Here is a 17813-nt window from a genome sequence, read left to right on the forward strand (position 1 = left end):
ATATATATAAAGTCTGAGCAATTTATACTATGATGATCTCAAGACAAAGTGAATATATTTTTCACTTTTAAATAAACTATGGATGCCTTAAATTTAAAATAATTTAAAAAATAAGCCTGTGTGAAAAGACCCACCTTTGAGCAGTTGCAGCTTGCTATTTGCTTGAGCTAAAAGAGTTTTTGCTTCATTTTGTAGCATTTCAGCTTTCCTTCTGGCATCAGCTGACTCTTCAGTTTTTTTGGCAATTAAATTTTCTACTTTTTTATACTTTTCATCAAGTTCACCATCTAAAGTCTGTAGTTCCACATTTAGACAGAAAGAAGTGGTAATGTTAGTGTCAGTAATTACATTTAAGAGCAGTAGTATAATCATGGCATGCATTCTGGATTAAGGGCCACCAAGGATATTCAGGCTTCATCAAGTTATTCACTGGTAAATAATTTTAAAATTTTATCTTCAAAGAGTGGAATTGAATGCAAAATTGACATGATTTTAAAGAACATTTTCAAAAAATTCTAGAGTTGCAGCAAGTCCTTAGGGCTAAGTCCTCATTCTCTTATTACTTTTCTGTAGAAAAGTTTTAGCATAATTGTATTGCGAATTACATAGAGAAGTGCAGATTTTTCAAAAGTAGATTAGACATTAGAGAAGCCCATATTGAAGAAATGGAGGCTCTTTGGATCTTGACTAAATTAGGATTTGTGAAGACTTGCTTATAAGGAAATCAGAGGAAAAAGATTAAACAAAAGATATAGGAAGGAAAGGTGAGATTGTAGCATATGCAAGAAGTGAGTGAGGAGAAGAGAAATGGGGTGTGGGGTTGGAATGCAAATGATTCTTTTTAGAAACTGTTCAAATAGCCATTTATGGAAATTTCATTTCAAGAGATTTTGTTCCTTTCTATTGTGATAAAATGTCATTAAGCAAAATGCCCTGAAGCAGAGTACTTGAGAAATTTGTGTCCTCAGTACTGCAGGAAACCACACAAACCAAAACAGAAAAGACAGCTGTCTGATATTGTGGCAGTGAACTTTTCTCCTTGTTTTGTTCTCTTCCCCAACCTAGAGAGAGGTAGGGAAGTTACTCTTAACGTAATGCCTGAAAAGCTACAGTAACTTCAGGAAAATTTTTGAATAGTAGGGAGTTATATACTGAAATTAGGTCAGTAAGTGCAAGTGCCCCCAGGCCTACGGACCAGTGAGGAACTGGGTGGGCAGGCAAGTATTATTGCATGAGCTCCACCTTCTGTCAGATCAGTGGTGACATTAGATTCTCATAGGAGCACGAACCCTATTGGGAACTGTGCATGCAAGGGATCTAGGTTGCGCACTCCTTATGAAATCTAATTCCTGATCTGAGCTGGAACAGTTTCATCCTGAAACCGTCCCCACCCCCGAGTCTGTGGAAAAATTGTCTTCCAGGAAACTGGTCCTTGGTGCCAAAAAAGTTGGGGACCAGTGATTTAATGGTTTTAAGCCCCACTCCGCCACTACCAAGTTTTTAATGTTCTCTTTAGAAATAAGCATTATGTAGAAACTGAACATGTGTTTCAGTTATTACATGGCTTCTGATTAAACATTTGGGTTGTGTGAGTTTTTCTCTGCAAAATATAGTGCCTTCCAATGGGAGGTGAGGGGTAGTTAATTCAAAATGAGTCTCAAAAAGATAAGATTTGGTTTCCTACTACCTGTTCTCTGTTCCAACCTGCTTTTAAAATATTCTCAAATGGCCTGATAATTACTGTATGCCATGAAGAATTTAATTGACTACAGCACAGAAATAAAAGTTCAATTTGCCTGGCTTTTGTTAATATAGTTGGTTTCAAAAAATAAATAAATAAATAAAAGCCTGTTTTAAGACTTCTACTCCTAATTCCCTTCTTCTAAACTCTTGTCCAAATTTGGATTTGAGGGCATAGGTCATACTTATTAGATATTTCCATATTCTTTCCCATTCTTTTCCATCCACACTTCTAAAGACTGCTGTTGCACAACAGGTCATTTGATGTTTCTGATGAATTCTGTTTCTGTTAGGTCCATGTCCTTTATTCTAAGGCAGGCAAGGAGGAGACTGGTGGCTCCTTTAACAACATAGCTCTGAAATTACAAAGATTTACGTACCTTCTTAACATCTTCTGCACTTTGCTTCACAGTATATACTACTTTTTCAATATATTCTGCCTCCCCGGAGTTTTGAGTAGCTTTCCGCTTAAGTTCTTCCACATTCCTCTCTAACTCGCTGATGCGCTGGGATGCGTTGAACAAGGTTTCCTCAGAAGCTGCTGTTTCAGACTCAATCTAAAAGTATGTCAATTTTCCAGCAAGCCATTAGTTTAAGAAATGGAATTACTATGAGTACAAGTTTGGAGGAAGATTTAAAAGTCTACTGTGCCATTTTGCTCTAGACCAAAAGAAGTAATTACTAAAAAGAATATTTCAGGAAAAGTTACATGAAGTGTCTAACTTTAGTCTTTGCTACATTTCATATATTCACTTCATTCTTTCGGTACTTCTGATGATTTAAGCTGAGATTGATGTAAAGTTTTTTCTGACAGTAAAAACAAACAAACAAACAAACAAACAAAAACACTCCTCAAGGAGCATGATGTGTTGAGAAAGCATTTTAAGGACACCTGCAAACTTTGGCTAAAGAACATTCACAAATAAGCAGCTGTGCAAAGAGGGATTTCCACATAAATTTCCAACTTAATGTGAGTGGGAAAATAAATGTTAAACTCTAGTAGTGGAGATTTCAGCTAATTACTGAAGACATGGAGACTAGGGATGTTCTTTGAATTTCTATAGAATTGTGAGATGATGTATGGTCTGGGAACGTTACAGCTGTAAACTCTAAATATACAAAGTTATTTAGGGAAAAAAAAATATCTGGGCAACTGGTGAGGATCCACATCCGATCTCCTTTCAAAGTAGAATCAATAAACATTGACTTTTAAAAGCTAGCCAAAGTAAGCAGTTGAGCCCATGACAAAAGAATCAATTTCACTGAGCACTCAATTTTTCTTTAAAATGATCTTCAAGGATGGGTCTAATTACATAGAATTAACTGAATAACAATACTGTTATAATGAAGTTAATAGGGTCAGTAGAAGACATAGGCTAAAATTTGTAAATATTTGAAACCTAAGGACACTTTAATTAGAATAAAATTCTTAGAAATTATAATTCTTAGAAGATAAAGTTTGAGTGAATTGTTTCTGATAAGCTTTCATGAACATAGTTTAGTTAGAGGTTCTCTTTGTTTCTTATTGTTACTAACCTAAAACACTTCCTGCCCCCCAGGACCCCTGAAAAACAGAACCCCAATTACTAACTTGCATCATCAAGCCACATCTCACCTATAATTCAGTATTTTCTAATTTGCTTTTCAGAACAATTTTTTTTCAAGAAACAGGGTCTTGCTATATTTCTCAGGCTGGAGTGCAGTGACTGTCTGTTTACAGGCATGATCACAGTGCACTATAGTCTCAAACTCCTGGCCTTAAGTGATCCTCTCACCTCCGCCTCCCAAGTGGCTGGGACTACAGGCACACACTGCTGCACCTGGCTTTCAAAACAATAATTTCTACAGTCACTGACATAATATTCACTAAAATATTAACAGCAAACTGAGAAAATGGAAAAACCTAGAGATCGAAACATCAAAATATAGTCTGGTGGGAAAACATAATTTTTCTAAACTTGAACAAATAGCCTGAAGAAAAAGCCTTATTGATACTCGAAATTTAAGGAGGAAAATGGACAGAAGAATTATTGGCCTTCATTTAACTGACAGCAGTAGAATAGGGGAAGACAGGTTTTTACCAACTAATGGTAAGAAAAGCATGTTGAAAATTCATCTTCCCAGGTTTTAAACACATGGAGGATTGACCTGAGAAGGCTGACAATGCTGGGTATGGGAGCATTTAATTTCAAAGTATATTCGGAGAACATGTATAGGGATTAGATAACTCATTAATTTTCTTCATTTTTTAAAAACTCGTAAAATTGGAAGGAAAAAATTAACTTTCTGAGAAACAATTTAATGGAATTATGTTTGCATTACTTCTTTTAAGAGATAAAGAGGATTTTTAGAGCAAAGTGCTAGATCCCTATGAAAAATTCTTGAGTACTTTTAATATCTGGTAGTCACAGTATATTCCTTATAAAAACATTAAGTTTTCCATGCATTCTAAACAGAACAGATTGTTTAGCTATAAGCCCTCTATTAGGTTCCTCTAGAATTGGGTATTGAAAGCAGACTGACTGTTCTCCAGTAGTTTCCAAAACTACTATATAGTAAAATGTTTGATCACCAAAATCTTGAGACATTGGCCTTAGCCATATAAGCTGCTTTATAACATCAGGACAGTTTTCTAAAACTATTATACTTCATACTACTGAACAGAGTATATGCTGTTTCCTCAGTGAGTAGGAGTGTTTTTATTTTTTTGAGACGGAGTCTCTGTTGCCCAGACTGGAGTGCAGTGGTGTGATCTCAGCTCATTGCAACCTCAACCTCCCTGGTTCAAGCAATTCTCCTGCCTCAGCCTCCCAAGTAGCTGGGACTACAGGCACGCACCACTATGCCCAGCTAACTTTTGTATTTTTAGTAGAGAAGGGGTTTTGCCATGTTGGCCACGCTGGTCTTTGAACTACTGACCTCAAATGACCCACCCACCTCGGCCTCCCAAAATGCTGGAATTACAGGCGTGAGCCACCATGCCCGCCCAAGAATAGAAGTTTTTATCTTTCTCAGACTTTGTAGGGGAGAAAATGAGATGGGACGTAATGGTCCGATGTCTTCAGAGTCCTTTTATTCCTTGAAAACCTATCTCCACTTATTTTTAGCATCCATGCTAACGGAGTAGTTTAGATTTATTAAAATTAAAGGAATCCTTTAATGTTGAGTTGTAAGAATTTCTGTTCATAGATAACAAATGTACTTTTCTGGTAAAAGTGTATATGTAGGTGTGTTCCCATATAGGTAATGATTGTGTATGCTTACCGAAGTTAGCAGGTTCTGGGTTCCTTGAATGTCTTCATCTGCTTGTTTAATTGCCTTCTCTGCTGCGACCTGGGCCTTTTCTGCTTCTTCCAGAGCTTCCTTTACCATATCTGCAGTGACTTTAACATCTGTTGCACTTTTGCTGAGTAAGAAATAATGAGACAGTATATTGTTGCTGAACATGAAAAAAGTACTCTCAGTGTTCTTTAAAGAACAGCCTTCCTGAAATGACCCAGAGAGACTCGCATAGGTCCTTCTTAGAAGTTTCATTGGTTAAAGAGATACTTTTTACTCCATGATAGATACACAAAATAAGCCCCTTAGATGCCATGTCTTTAGATACCTTGCTCTTTTAGCTTCTTCTAACAACATCTCAGCTCTGGCAATATCAGCAGCACTCTGCTGTAGAATAACCTCTACTTGAGAAAGGCTTTCAACTCGTTCACGTATATCTTCTGTCAAGTTCTGTAACTGCTGTGGGGTGCTAGGCATTTCCATTTTCAATACTTCATTAGCAACTGCTTCAATGCTGTCCAAATCAGCACTATCCTCTGTGAAAAGCAAAGATGTCCCCAAAAAGAGGTGAAAAGAATAGATGGTTCATTCATTCAACCACTTACTGGTCATCTACTATGGACTAGCACGGTGGGGTTACATACCAAGAGACACTAACTTCTTGTTTAAGAGTTTATAATCTGTCTGGGGTTTCAAGGGGAGATGAGACCTACACACACAAAAAAGTAACTGCAGACAATTGAGTACTACTAGTATTTGTTTTAGGCTGGGTAGTGAGGGAAACCTTCGTGGAAGATGAGGAGCTGATCAGATTTTAAGGGATAATAGAATTTGAAAGAAGAAAGGACAGTTCCAGGTGGGGAGACAGGAAGGGCAGAACATGTTACGGGAAAGTCTAGCAAAGTGAATCTGAAGATTGTGGAAAACCATAGAGGGCCAGAGCTTAAAGCTGAGACTTAAAGGCAGTGAAATCTTTTAATTGAAGTTGGACGAATAGCTCAGAAACTTGTGAATGCAGATATAGAGATTTGATATTTCTTACAAATTATCTAGATTCGGGAAATTATAGAAAGGGAGAAAATTATACAAGCAGGAGAACTGGAATAATGGGTTGTCAACGAAGCCAAGGAGTTGCAAATGTAAAATGTGGAAGATGGTGAAAAAAAAAAGTTTATGAAGTTAAGCTTCAAATATGTCAGATCCTCATTTACTTTCAAGCTTTGTTTATGTTTTAAACTACTGAACATAAAAATGGACCCCAGAGGATTTACTCAAATAAAATATGTACTTGAAGGATGGTTTCCATGGAATATTACCTAAGATATCCTTAGCAAATACTGTTGACTCCTTATTAGCCATGCCTTTTTTCTTGCTAACAGAATACTGATTTTTTTTTTTTTTTTTTTTTTTTTGAGACGGAGTCTCGCTCTGTCGCCCAGGCTGGAGTGCAGTGGCGCAATCTCGGCTCACTGCAAGCTCCGCCTCCCGGGTTCATGCCATTCTCCTGCCTCAGCCTCTCCGAGTAGCTGGGACTACAGGCGCCCGCCACCACGCCCGGCTAATTTTTTGTATTTTTAGTAGAGACGGGGTTTCACCGTGGTCTCGATCTCCTGACCTCGTGATCTGCCCGCCTCGGCCTCCCAAAGTGCTGGGATTACAAGCGTGAGCCACCGCGCCCGGCCCAGAATACTGATTTTTTTCAGGCACCTGCCTCTAAGTCAGGTAAAATTATCAACCCAGCATTAAATATTAGTTTGCCAATTACTGTAATCACATTTCCATTTTCCAGTGACATTTATGCATTGGCATGTGACTTATTTCTGGCCAATGAAGTTTATAAGGATGACTGCTTAAAGGCTTCTAGAGAAGACTTCCTCATTTTAAAAAGATACAAGGAATAGGTGGTCTCTTCTTCCATTATTAATCTTTATATGATGTCTGGAACTTTGGCAGCTACCTTGTAACCATGAGGAGCTAGAGGACAAAGCTGATATGCTTAAGATGGTAGAGTAGAAAGATGAAAAGTATGTGGGTTGCAGACCCAAGAAGCTATCCTGCTACTGGATATCTTATTAAGATGTGAGATAATAAACATCCTTTTTGATTAAGTCCCTTTCACTTGGGAGTTTTCTGTAATTTGCCACCAAAACCATCTTTACTGGTAACACTTGAACTGTGACTAGCAACATTTTTTTTTTTTTTTTTTTTTTGAGACGGAGTCTCGCTCTGTCGCCCAGGCTGGAGTGCAGTGGCGCAATCTCGGCTCACTGCAAGCTCCACCTCCTGGGTTCACGCCATTCTCCTGCCTCAGCCTCTCCGAGTAGCTGGGACTACAGGCGCCCGCCACCACGCCTGGCTAATGTTTTTGTATTTTTTTTTTTTTTTAGTAGAGACAGGGTTTCACCGTGGTCTCGATCTCCTGACCTCGTGATCCGCCCACCTCGGCCTCCCAAAGTGCTGGGATTACAAGCGTGAGCCACCGCGCCTGGCTGACTAGCAACACTCTTAACTATAGGTATAATATCCTGTAAATAATAGAATTACAAAGCTTTGGGGGCAATGCCAAAATAACAAACTCCACTTCTTTAAGGTTAGAGATTACTATACGTAATTTCTAACAAATTCCACATTCAATTTTCAATGTAAATATTTGACTTTTGATTGGCTGCTACCTGAGTATCCCATCAGGTGTGTCTGTATCTGCATAACATTGGAGAAAGTTATTTGATACACATATATAAGTTTAAGAAGTGGAAACATTTAATATATGGACGTTTTTCTTATTTGGAAATGTCACTTAGTACCCTGACAGAAATGGATTTTATCTAAAATGTAAACAGAGAATCACATAGAAACAAATGTCTAAAAGTAAAATGAAAAAATTTCTTACGGGTCAAAAAGTTTCTGATTTGCTTGATTAGATTTCTCAGCTCCTCATTGCTCTTGTCCATTTTTTCTTTGGTAGCATTTGTCTTCAACAGAATGTCTTCAGCACTCTGTTTTGCCTCATCTGCCCTCAGTTTTGCTTCAGAGACCTAAATATGAAGAAAAAATTACCCATGGAAGATTTTCATTCTTTCTAAAGGAGACCAGAATATTGGAAATGGCCCAAAAATGATGTTGAAAAACTATATACTTGGAATCATATGTCTGGGAAACAACTTTCTCCCAACAACTTTCTCCCATTCAACAAAGTATTGTATTCTTACAGACCGCAAGTATTCAAGTATACAGATTCCTAAACAGTATTCTTATATAAATAGAACTAGCATTTAAAATTTTTCAAGTTGTTTTTAACTCCTGGCCTATAAAATAGTCCTGAAGTCTTTTTCTCAGGTGCCCACATAAATACTTAAAAAGTGTGTGTTGCTTTAGAAGAATAAATGTTCAATTGCTTAGTATAGAGTTTTTGTCTTACAGCTGGATGTATTTATAACCATGGAGTCAGATAAGTAAGATGGCTATCTCAAATTATCCAGTATAAGATTTAAGATCTTACTCTAAAGCATGTGTTGAGTGAGGAGAAAGCAAATTCCTTTTCTGTGAAGAAAATCTCCCCATCTCTTTCTCTGACCTCACAGAAACATCAACTTTCATATTTTATTGTGATATGCCCTTTTCATTTCAGTTAGCATTTAGAATTGATTTCTCCCTTTCAGATCCTCCAGTCCACAGCTGAAAGCAAACATACAGAACAAAAACTGAGGCCATCCACTGAATTACCATCTTGGAGAGCTGTTCCACTTCAGCCAGGGCACTCAGGACATCTTGGTCCAAATCCATGGCTTTCTGCCAGGCGTTGTGTGCAACAGTAACCAGACCACCACAGCCAGGCCCCCCACACTTCTTCTCTCCTTCGTCAGTTCTGCAGTTTGGCCCGCCACATTCAGTCTCAGAACAGGAGGCCCCTGGGGGTGTTCCACAGGTCTGCAACAAGCCAAGGATCAGGCACAATACTTCAGACAGTGAATCTGTTGCAGCAAAACAGCTGTGCAGGGCCTGGGTGGCCCCAGAGAATGTGTAGGTGGTCCTCAGCAAGGGTGCTTGAAAACAGTGTTTGGGAGACAGAATGGAGAGAGGAGCAAAGAGTTTAGGAATAAACTAACCTGCTTATTTCCAAGGAAACAATGGAAGTTTACAACTCATCAATATCTTCTGCCCAAATGAGTTAAAATACTATATGAGCTCTGCCCAGGATGCAAACATCTGCTATATCAAGTTGAATTCTGCCAGTACAAGGGCCAAGGAATGCCTTCCTTTTTTTCTAACCAGTTAGAGTTTAAAAAAAAAAAAAAAAAGCTATTGTGAACCATCTTTGGGGCCAGCACCAGCACACCAGCACCATGTTAACTCCTCCAGTAAATATGGTGACATAAAAGACCTATTACCTAGCCTTTTAGTAACTTCCCATCTAGTTAGGACTGGATCATTCCACATAAAATAGCCAAGAATAGGTCAGATGCAGTCACTATGAAAGAAAGTAGACAAAGGAGAGACTACAGAGGAATGCTACAGTTGTAGCTGAAGAAGGATTTGTTGACTGGTGGGATTTGAGCAGGGGAAGTGGGAAAACATTCCACATGTTAAAGGAAACAGTACAAACAAAGAAACAAAGGTAGATGAAGTGTTTCCAAATTGTCACCCCCGACTGCCATCACACATGCATAGAGAGTCCTTTCTTACCTACCAAAACCTCTCAAAGATCACCACTTGGTCATGGCATATAAATGCAAATTGATAAATTATAGTACAAGTGTGCTATATGATAGAAAAGGCTGAGCAGGAAGAAAATTGCATTTAGAGCTGTTTTGTGGAAATGCTCATACTGAAAAGAAGACAAAGATTTACTGCAGTGAAAGGCAGTTAACAGAATATTCCCAAACAAGACAAGTATTGTTTTAAAAAAGTACAAAAAAGTTTTTAAATAAATACAATCAACTATTTAGCCTAATAATTTTAAGATAATTATAATCCCATTATGTCTCAAATTACAACGAAATAAGTCATCTGGCTTACAAAAACACACAAAGCTTCAGAAAATAAAGTGTATTCTGCATGCTGTAGAACATGAGTCTTAAGAACAGAAGTGTAAAACCTCGGTTGCTTTCTAAAAACAATCCGACAGCACACATAGAAGATCTGTTTTGTTTCAACAGACAGGGGTAGACATGGAAAAAAAAAAAAAACCAGCATGGCTCTAGCTAAACATCCACAAAGATGCAGAACTAGAAGCACCTGAAAAAAGGACAAAAGTCTCTCTACACAAGGAAATGGCAGTAAAGAACTTACAGAAAGAGTTCTCACAGGATCATTAACAAAGACAAAAACACAGTAAGAGAACTGAAGCAGCTGCTAATCCCTAGGTAGTTTACCAGGTGGAAAAGCAAGCACAGGGAAGGGCACACATTTGAAAGGCCAGAGGAACCCCGAACCCCACCTACCGCCCATGCATCTCCCTGCCGCCCACACAGATAGATGCCTCCGGTTCAAGACAAAAATCCTTTAGCATGCTTAGCTGCTTCTTGTAGGTCACAGAGAACTTGTTTGTGATGACTGATTTTTTTTTTTTAACTACAATATGTAAGGAAGGAATCAATGCTGAAAGGAAAGATTGAGAGAACTGGCATTTCATGCTTAATAACTTTGTCTCCTGTTAGCTGCAATTTACACATTGCTCTAAGCCTTCATTTTTCTTTTTTCTTCATCATTTATTTTTCCATTTAATAAATGATGACAGATTATTTGCTCCCTATTTGCTATAAAGTTTCAGAAGATGAGTATGAAACCTAGCAGGCATCAATAAACACTGTCTTATATTGTGACCAATTTTGTCTATTTCAGAGAAAGTGATGAGAGAAGGGAGGAACCATCACTAAGACAAAGCTGTAATGAAGTTTGAACTCTTCTGCGCCTATGTACCTTCCATCTTTAACTTTCTCTGTGTCTCTGGGCTAAGAGAACACAAACCTTAGTCTATAAAAAATACCCTCCAAATTACCTCACATAGGTATCCTTCCTTGAAAACACAGGAAGGAAGAGGAAGAAACAGGCTGTTAGGCTTTTTTGGGGCCTTCTGCCCGATTTTCATTAAACTCACAACTCAATTTCATTTGGCTCCAGAGTTACTTTTTAAAAGCTTCTGGGAAATGAATCTACTTTCTAGGCTGGTTTCAGGGTTAATCTTCACCAGGTAAAGTTACTGGAACAAAGGAACATAATAGCTAATACCCATGAAAAAATTCTTTTGCTCCCCTTAATTTTTAACAGAAGCCCTTCTAGAATGATTCTGAATTCCTACACTGAGATGGGTTTTATAATTCAAATCAGAGCAAACCAAAAAAGGAATGTCCAAGCTGGGTGTGGTGGCATATGCCTGTCATCTCAGCTACTCAGGAGGGTGAGGTGGGAGGATCGCTTCAGCCTAGGAGTTTGAGGTCAGCCTGGGCAACATAGCAAGACTCCATCTCTTAAAAAAAAAAAAAAAAAGCAGGGGGGTGGGGGTGGGCAGGGGTGTTAGCCTGTAATCCCAGCACTTTGGGAGGTTGAGGTGGGAGGAGGATTGCTGGAGACCAGGAGTTCAAGACTAGCCTGAGCAATGTAGTGAGACCCTGTCTCTACTTAGGAAAAAAAATATTAAAGAAATGTCCACAGTGTAAAAAGGATCAAGTTTCAGTGCGATGTCACTGAGTAGCTAAAACAGTATGGGAGAATAGTCATGATTCATTCTTTAGTTGAGGACCACAGAGAAACAGAAGAGGGGAAGGCTGGAAACCCACATGCTGCTGCTTTTAATCTGTCTTGGTTACAGATACCCCATTCCAGGATACAGAGACCACAGCCTAGGAGTTTCACTCCTGCTGATTCATTTGCAAATTATTGTAATAAAGACAAAGGATGGTGTTTTATTTTTCTTGGCACCACAGCAGTAAGGCCACACCCCCAAACCTTACCATTTCGGCAGCAGCTGAAAGGTCTAGGCTTTGCAGCTTGCCTGCCAGTTCATCAAGGAGACGAGCCTGCTCTTCTTGTTTTTCCTTGAACTGGGATTCTTGCTCCATCATCACGTCTTCTACTCTGTCTCTCATGAGGGCTGACTGCTCCACAGTGCTGTGGGGTTCTGTGGTGGAGGCATTCACCCTCTCCTCTGCCTCAAGAGACATCTGGAAATACTTGGTAATGCTATCCAAGGCACCTAGGGTAGGAAATGAAATTGCCCACAGTTAACCTCATCATACTCCCCAAGCAGTGCCTGCATTTGGTGTCTTCAGGTCCTAAATTTACTGTAAGGTTTTAAAATTCAAAAAAAAATATTTATGAAGTATAGTTTTCATGAGCAATGAATATGTTTTGTCCCATTAGCACCTACTCCAGCTCAAGTATGGCAAACATCTGGGTGAAAAATGAAAAATTAAGAAATTCATGCAATCTTGTCTCTATACACAAGCAAACATCCAGTTCTTTATAAATAGCTGGTTTCAGGCAGCCTGAAGATTATATGACTAGATGACTTTTCTCAATCCTTTATTCGGATCCACTCAAATGACTAATATAGTAGCCCTCCATATTTGTAGGTTCCACATATGTGGATTCAACCAACTGTGGATGGAAAGCATTTGGAAAAAATGGTTGTATCTGTACTGAATGTGTACAGACTTTTTTCTTGCCATTATTTCCTAAACAATAAAGCATAACAACTATTTACATAGCATTTACATTGTATTAGGTAAGTAATCTAGAGATTATTTTTAAATATACTGAAGGGAAAAAAAGAAAAAAGTAAAGCTGGGTGTGGTGGTTCACCTCTATAATCTCAGCTATTCAGAAGTCTGAGACGGGAGGATCACTTGAGTCCAGGAGTTCGAGACCAGCCTGAGCAGCATAGCAAGAGCCCGTCTCTTAAAGAAAGAAAGAAAGAAAGAGGGAGAGAGAAAAAGAAAGAAAAGTATATAGGAGGATATGCATAGGTTATATGCAAATGCCATTTTATATAACAGACTTGACCACCTGTGGATTTTGGTTTCTGCAGTGGGTCCTGGAACCAATCGCCATGGATAACGAGGGATGACGGTATTATATATAACAGCATGACATGTTTTTAGCTTTAGTCCAAAAGCAATCATGCATACCACAGTATGGATAGTTGGACAGTATGATTTAACATATTTCTACATTCACTTTTTGCTGAGAATCCTATATGGTCTATGATATAAATAATGATTTGCAGAAGTTTTTTTCTGACCAAGCAGCATTCTTGAATGTGAAAGGATTTGCAGAAGTATTAATACCTTAACTATTCAAAAGAACCCCCTTCCAAGAAAAGGCCAGGGGATTAAACTACTAACTGGAGGGGGAAAAAAAAAATCAGGAAATGGATACCATTCTGATACAACTACTGCCATTCACTCTGTGGGACCTTTGCTATGTCTCTTAGGTTCTCTGTGCCCAAGTCCCACATTTGTAAAATGGGGACTTTGATCCTCATTTGTGCCGGAAACTGGATGAGCAAAAGTTTTAAAATTTATTAGAATACTTTTTTTTTTCCCCAAAAGTGCTATATTCAAACGTTAGACATATTGTTAAATCCATTGTCTGGGACTATTTGCACCAAAAAATGCTCACCCCGAATATCTGAGTTTTTGATAAATTCCAGTTGTTCAGCAAGTTCTTTCACAGTGTTGTCTAGGCTTTCAGCTTCTGTCTGTAGAGAATCCAGTTCTTTGGCTGTGCTGTTGCCTTGGGAAGTTGTGTCAGATAATTTCACTTCTACTTGAGCCATCATTTCTGTAACATCTTTAATCAGTTTCCTGTAAAGAGAAAGTTAAGCTTACTTACATAAAATAAACCCAAGGGGGAACTTTTACGTTTCATATTTTCTACTAGTACTGTATCCATTACTAATTTCAAACCAATTCAGTAATTTGTAACATTTCATCTCTAAGTGCTAGTTTTATTTTCCTTATAAAAGATTGTATTAAATCTAACAATTTTTCTTTGCTCAGAGACTTTTAAGAGAAACACAGAAGTACCACTCAGCTGAGTTGTGGTAGACAAGCCATTTAAGGGATTCCAAATTTCTGCTGTAACATGAGCACAGGTCAGAGTGTGGAGTTCCGGCTCCATTCACAGGCAGCTTCAAGCCCTTACAATTGTGAAAACTGAAGACATAAATGACTCCAGTATACAATTAGGCCTCCCAGCCACCAGCCCAAAACATTCTTCCCTAAGCCTCGGGGATCTCCTTCAAGATGGAACACGCAGAGGGGAAGCCCTATAGCCCGCCACAAAGACAACAGGAGCCACCAGTATCAGCTTTCATACACTCCTCTCTTCCATCAGAGGGGCCTCCTTCTACCAACAGCCTTTTTATTTTTTTTATAAGAAAATAGCATCTACTAAGAATGAAATAAGATTTAGCTTTCACAGTATTTAATTTGGAATCTAAACTGCATTTTGTTCTGTACTTTCAAACTACAAAGCCATACTTTTGACATCTATTTGTATATTATTGTGTACATAGTGTGTATATGGGCATGTGTGTGCACGTGTGAGTGTGCTCCAGGTGGGTGTTGGTGGGGTTGTATGTGTATTGTAAAGAAAGTAATATTTGAGCAGACTTTACCTCTGGGTATTATTGGTTCACCTAATTGAATATAATTGTCTTCTTGGGGATATAATAGTATAAAAAACCAGGAAAATGTAAAGATGCTGAAAGGCTGGGAGCCATTAGAAAAATGATATGTAAGGCTGAGATAAAACCATAACCCAACTCAAAGAAAAAGTACTTAAAGGGATCGTTTAAAATGGTAGATTAAATTACATTTCAGTGCCTTTTTTTCCTGAGGCTAATATACATAGTTTCTTTTTTCAGTGCTTTGCTTTTATTAATTATTTGACTCACAGAAGGCTTTCATTTCTTCTCAGGTCTCATGATACAATTTTTTAAAACAAGCAAATCTAACATCATATTTTAAAATAAGGCCACTTTGGTTCCTAAAACATGTATCCTTGGATAGTATGTTGAAAAAAAGAGTAATGGAACTAGTTTTCCTGTGATTATTACAATCTGTCTAGTTAAATGAATAGTGATGGTAGAAACAGAGCTGTTTTGGGAATGTAATCTCTCTTCTGGCAGGCTCTCAAAGGACACCAGATTTTTTTCTTCCTCCCAGAGGTGCCTAAGACCCAGGCCAAGGATCATTTCCTAAATGGGCTTGCATTCGGACTATGGCCTGCCAAAACTGTGATCTCTGCACATTAGAAGGCTTAGTCTTTTCAGTGAGGTAAAATGCCTCATTAAATGCATTGTCACTCTACATCAGACATTTCCTAACACTCTGGCCAGCTACATGGTCTTGGGCATAAAACCCGAGGCTTGACATCAAGGTCCAGTTACTTTAAATCTAGGTCTAGGAAGGACCTCCTTCAAGTCGCTTGAGCTAATGTCAGCTGTCCTCTGCTACTCATGCCTGGTATGAGATGAAAAGTCCCTCTGGCTTCTTAAAGATGCTGATTAAAGTCTCATCACACACAAAAAATGTTACTGTCATTTCATCATATAAACACCTCAGTGTGCAGGATTTAACTGTGAAGCGGTCCCCTCAGGCCTAGATGGTGAGTCTGCAGTGAAAAAACCATAGCATCTAGGGAAGAACAGATGCCTCATACCCTTTTCTGTTTTTGTCCTTTAGCACTTAGGTCTTATTGTGCTGTTTTGGGGGTTCCTTTTTGGCAAAAGGAGTTGGGATGTTTAGGGGCAAGACAGGGGAGGTAGGAGAAAGGGTAGATAAATGATCCTTGAGAAGTTCAGCATCACTCAGCTCAATTCTCTAGGCGTCCACTAACAAACACTGTCCAATCAGAGGGAAGACTACCCAGAGAAGGGGTGGGATGAGGACTTTTCAGCGTAGAGCAGCTGTTGTAACTAGATGAATGAAGCACTGGTCTGGTGGACTAATGGCGGAAGAGCAGAAAAAACTTGAAGTAAGGAGTCTTATTTGAGGTAATGGAATTTCCCCCATAGTAGCAATACTTAACAGTTTATAATTTTTTGCAATCCTGTTGTCATTTTATGTATCAATCCTTTCATTACTTCATAAGGTAATGGCATATATTATCCTACGCCTTCTCCACAGGAGAGAAAATACAGGCTCAGGAATTGAGTCATCCAAGTTCACAAGCCTAGCATCAGAGCCAAGACTCAATTATGGATCTTTGTCTTCTAAATACAGCATTCCTCCCATTTTACTGACTTAGAACCTGATTTGCAAGGAGGAGCACTGAATATAATGCTTGCATATTCTGTACTGCAGCCTCCAGGAGGCTGGTCCCCACGGATGTGCCAACATTCACTCACCCAAATGCCCAGTCAAGACTGCTGGAAAATAAATGGCTCAGAATCTGTTTTCACCCACAGGACTAAACCAAACCTCCTGATGGAAGCACCATGCCAGGAAATCTTTGCTGTTTACTCATAAAGCTGAAAAAATATTGTGAGTTATTCCTCCGGCTCATTAACTACTTACTCTGCTTCCTCAAAGAGATTCCCAATGTTTTTCAGTGGCTCTGCCGCGGGGCTCTGCGCCAAGATGTCTTTTATCTCGCTGACTTTCCTTTCCACCGAGTCCACAGTCTCACGGTAAGGCCCGATCACACCACTGATCTTCAAGGCCTTGGCTTTCTCCAGGAATCTGTGTGTCCTGTTGGTCAGCTCGGCAATGATCACATCCCAGAGAGCAAAGCACTGGTGGCAGGGTGTGCAGTCAGGGAAGACCCCCGAGTACCCTCGCGTGCACTTGTCACAGCGTGGACCCTCAACACCCTCCACGCAGACACACTGGCCAGTGGACTGGTCACACTGTGGCGTCTCAATGCCCCTGGGGTCACAGTCACAGGCTAGAAGGAAAGAAGCAATGCTAGCTGATCTACTTGATCATGTACCTGAGTGACAAGATGTGGCATTTAGAATACTCATTTCACTGTGAAAATGGGAAGGTGTCAACCATTGATGGCAATTGACCAATGGCTCAGGTAAAGACTGTAGCAGCTTCCTCTAGCACATGTATGACTTCAGTGGTTGCTAACCCCTTCTTAGCAGTAATAATACTTTAAACAGAAATGTTTTACGTGAATGACCCCATTTAACTCTCACAATAACCCTATGGGATAGGTGTTATAATAATCACTATTTCACAGATGTGGGAACTGAGAGATTATGTAACATGCCCCAAGTCTCACTGCAAGGAAAAGGCCACGCCAGAATTCTGATTCAGTTCTTTGCAACTCCGGAGTCTGTACTCTTCACCTCTGTCCTGCCTTTGCCTCCCCCTTACTTAGGATTTCCCCACAGACCATGTCTGTACAAACAATCCAGGTTACATCCTCATAATGTGCCACCTGGCATCGGATACATCACAAATGAGCAGCTCCTAACATACCTGACTATCTCACAACAAAACATACTTGATGAAATGCAATAAACATGATCAGAACAAAACCCAAAGGAATTCTAAGTATCCAGTTTAAAGGCTTTCAACTAAGTATAATCTAACTTGAGGGTGTCTGCCATTGTGATGACCACTGCCAGTACTACAAGCAGGGATCTTGGGAGCCATTCAGTCTCAGCCTCTCACAGGCCCAATAGGGTTGGCACCTTAGGCAAAGCCAAATGGCACAGGAAAATCACATGCCGTACAGGACAAAATCTGTTCTTGGCCAGTAGCTGTGGCTGAGATTACTTAGCACAGTGGCTGTGCCCTTGAACCCTGGCTTAGATTCCCAAATTTCAGGTGACCAAA

General features: G+C 39.3%; 1 protein-coding gene across 1 annotated transcript in view; it reads right to left on the reverse strand.

Moving 5' to 3' along the window:
- The window catches only part of LAMB1 (laminin subunit beta 1), an 80454-nt gene that overhangs the window by 306 nt on the left and 62335 nt on the right, over nucleotides 1–17813 (reverse strand). The window contains exons 25-33 of the mRNA XM_055283645.2: nucleotides 16542–16911; nucleotides 13639–13823; nucleotides 11970–12211; nucleotides 8743–8946; nucleotides 7910–8054; nucleotides 5348–5555; nucleotides 5005–5146; nucleotides 2121–2297; nucleotides 135–294 (exon numbers count right to left, since the gene is read on the reverse strand). Of these exons, the coding sequence (XP_055139620.1) occupies nucleotides 135–294; nucleotides 2121–2297; nucleotides 5005–5146; nucleotides 5348–5555; nucleotides 7910–8054; nucleotides 8743–8946; nucleotides 11970–12211; nucleotides 13639–13823; nucleotides 16542–16911 (1833 nt within the window). The remainder of the gene's footprint in view (nucleotides 1–134; nucleotides 295–2120; nucleotides 2298–5004; nucleotides 5147–5347; nucleotides 5556–7909; nucleotides 8055–8742; nucleotides 8947–11969; nucleotides 12212–13638; nucleotides 13824–16541; nucleotides 16912–17813) is intronic.

This window comes from Symphalangus syndactylus, chromosome 6 (assembly GCF_028878055.3).
Source record: "Symphalangus syndactylus isolate Jambi chromosome 6, NHGRI_mSymSyn1-v2.1_pri, whole genome shotgun sequence".
In the NCBI taxonomy this organism is placed as follows: domain Eukaryota; kingdom Metazoa; phylum Chordata; class Mammalia; order Primates; family Hylobatidae; genus Symphalangus; species Symphalangus syndactylus.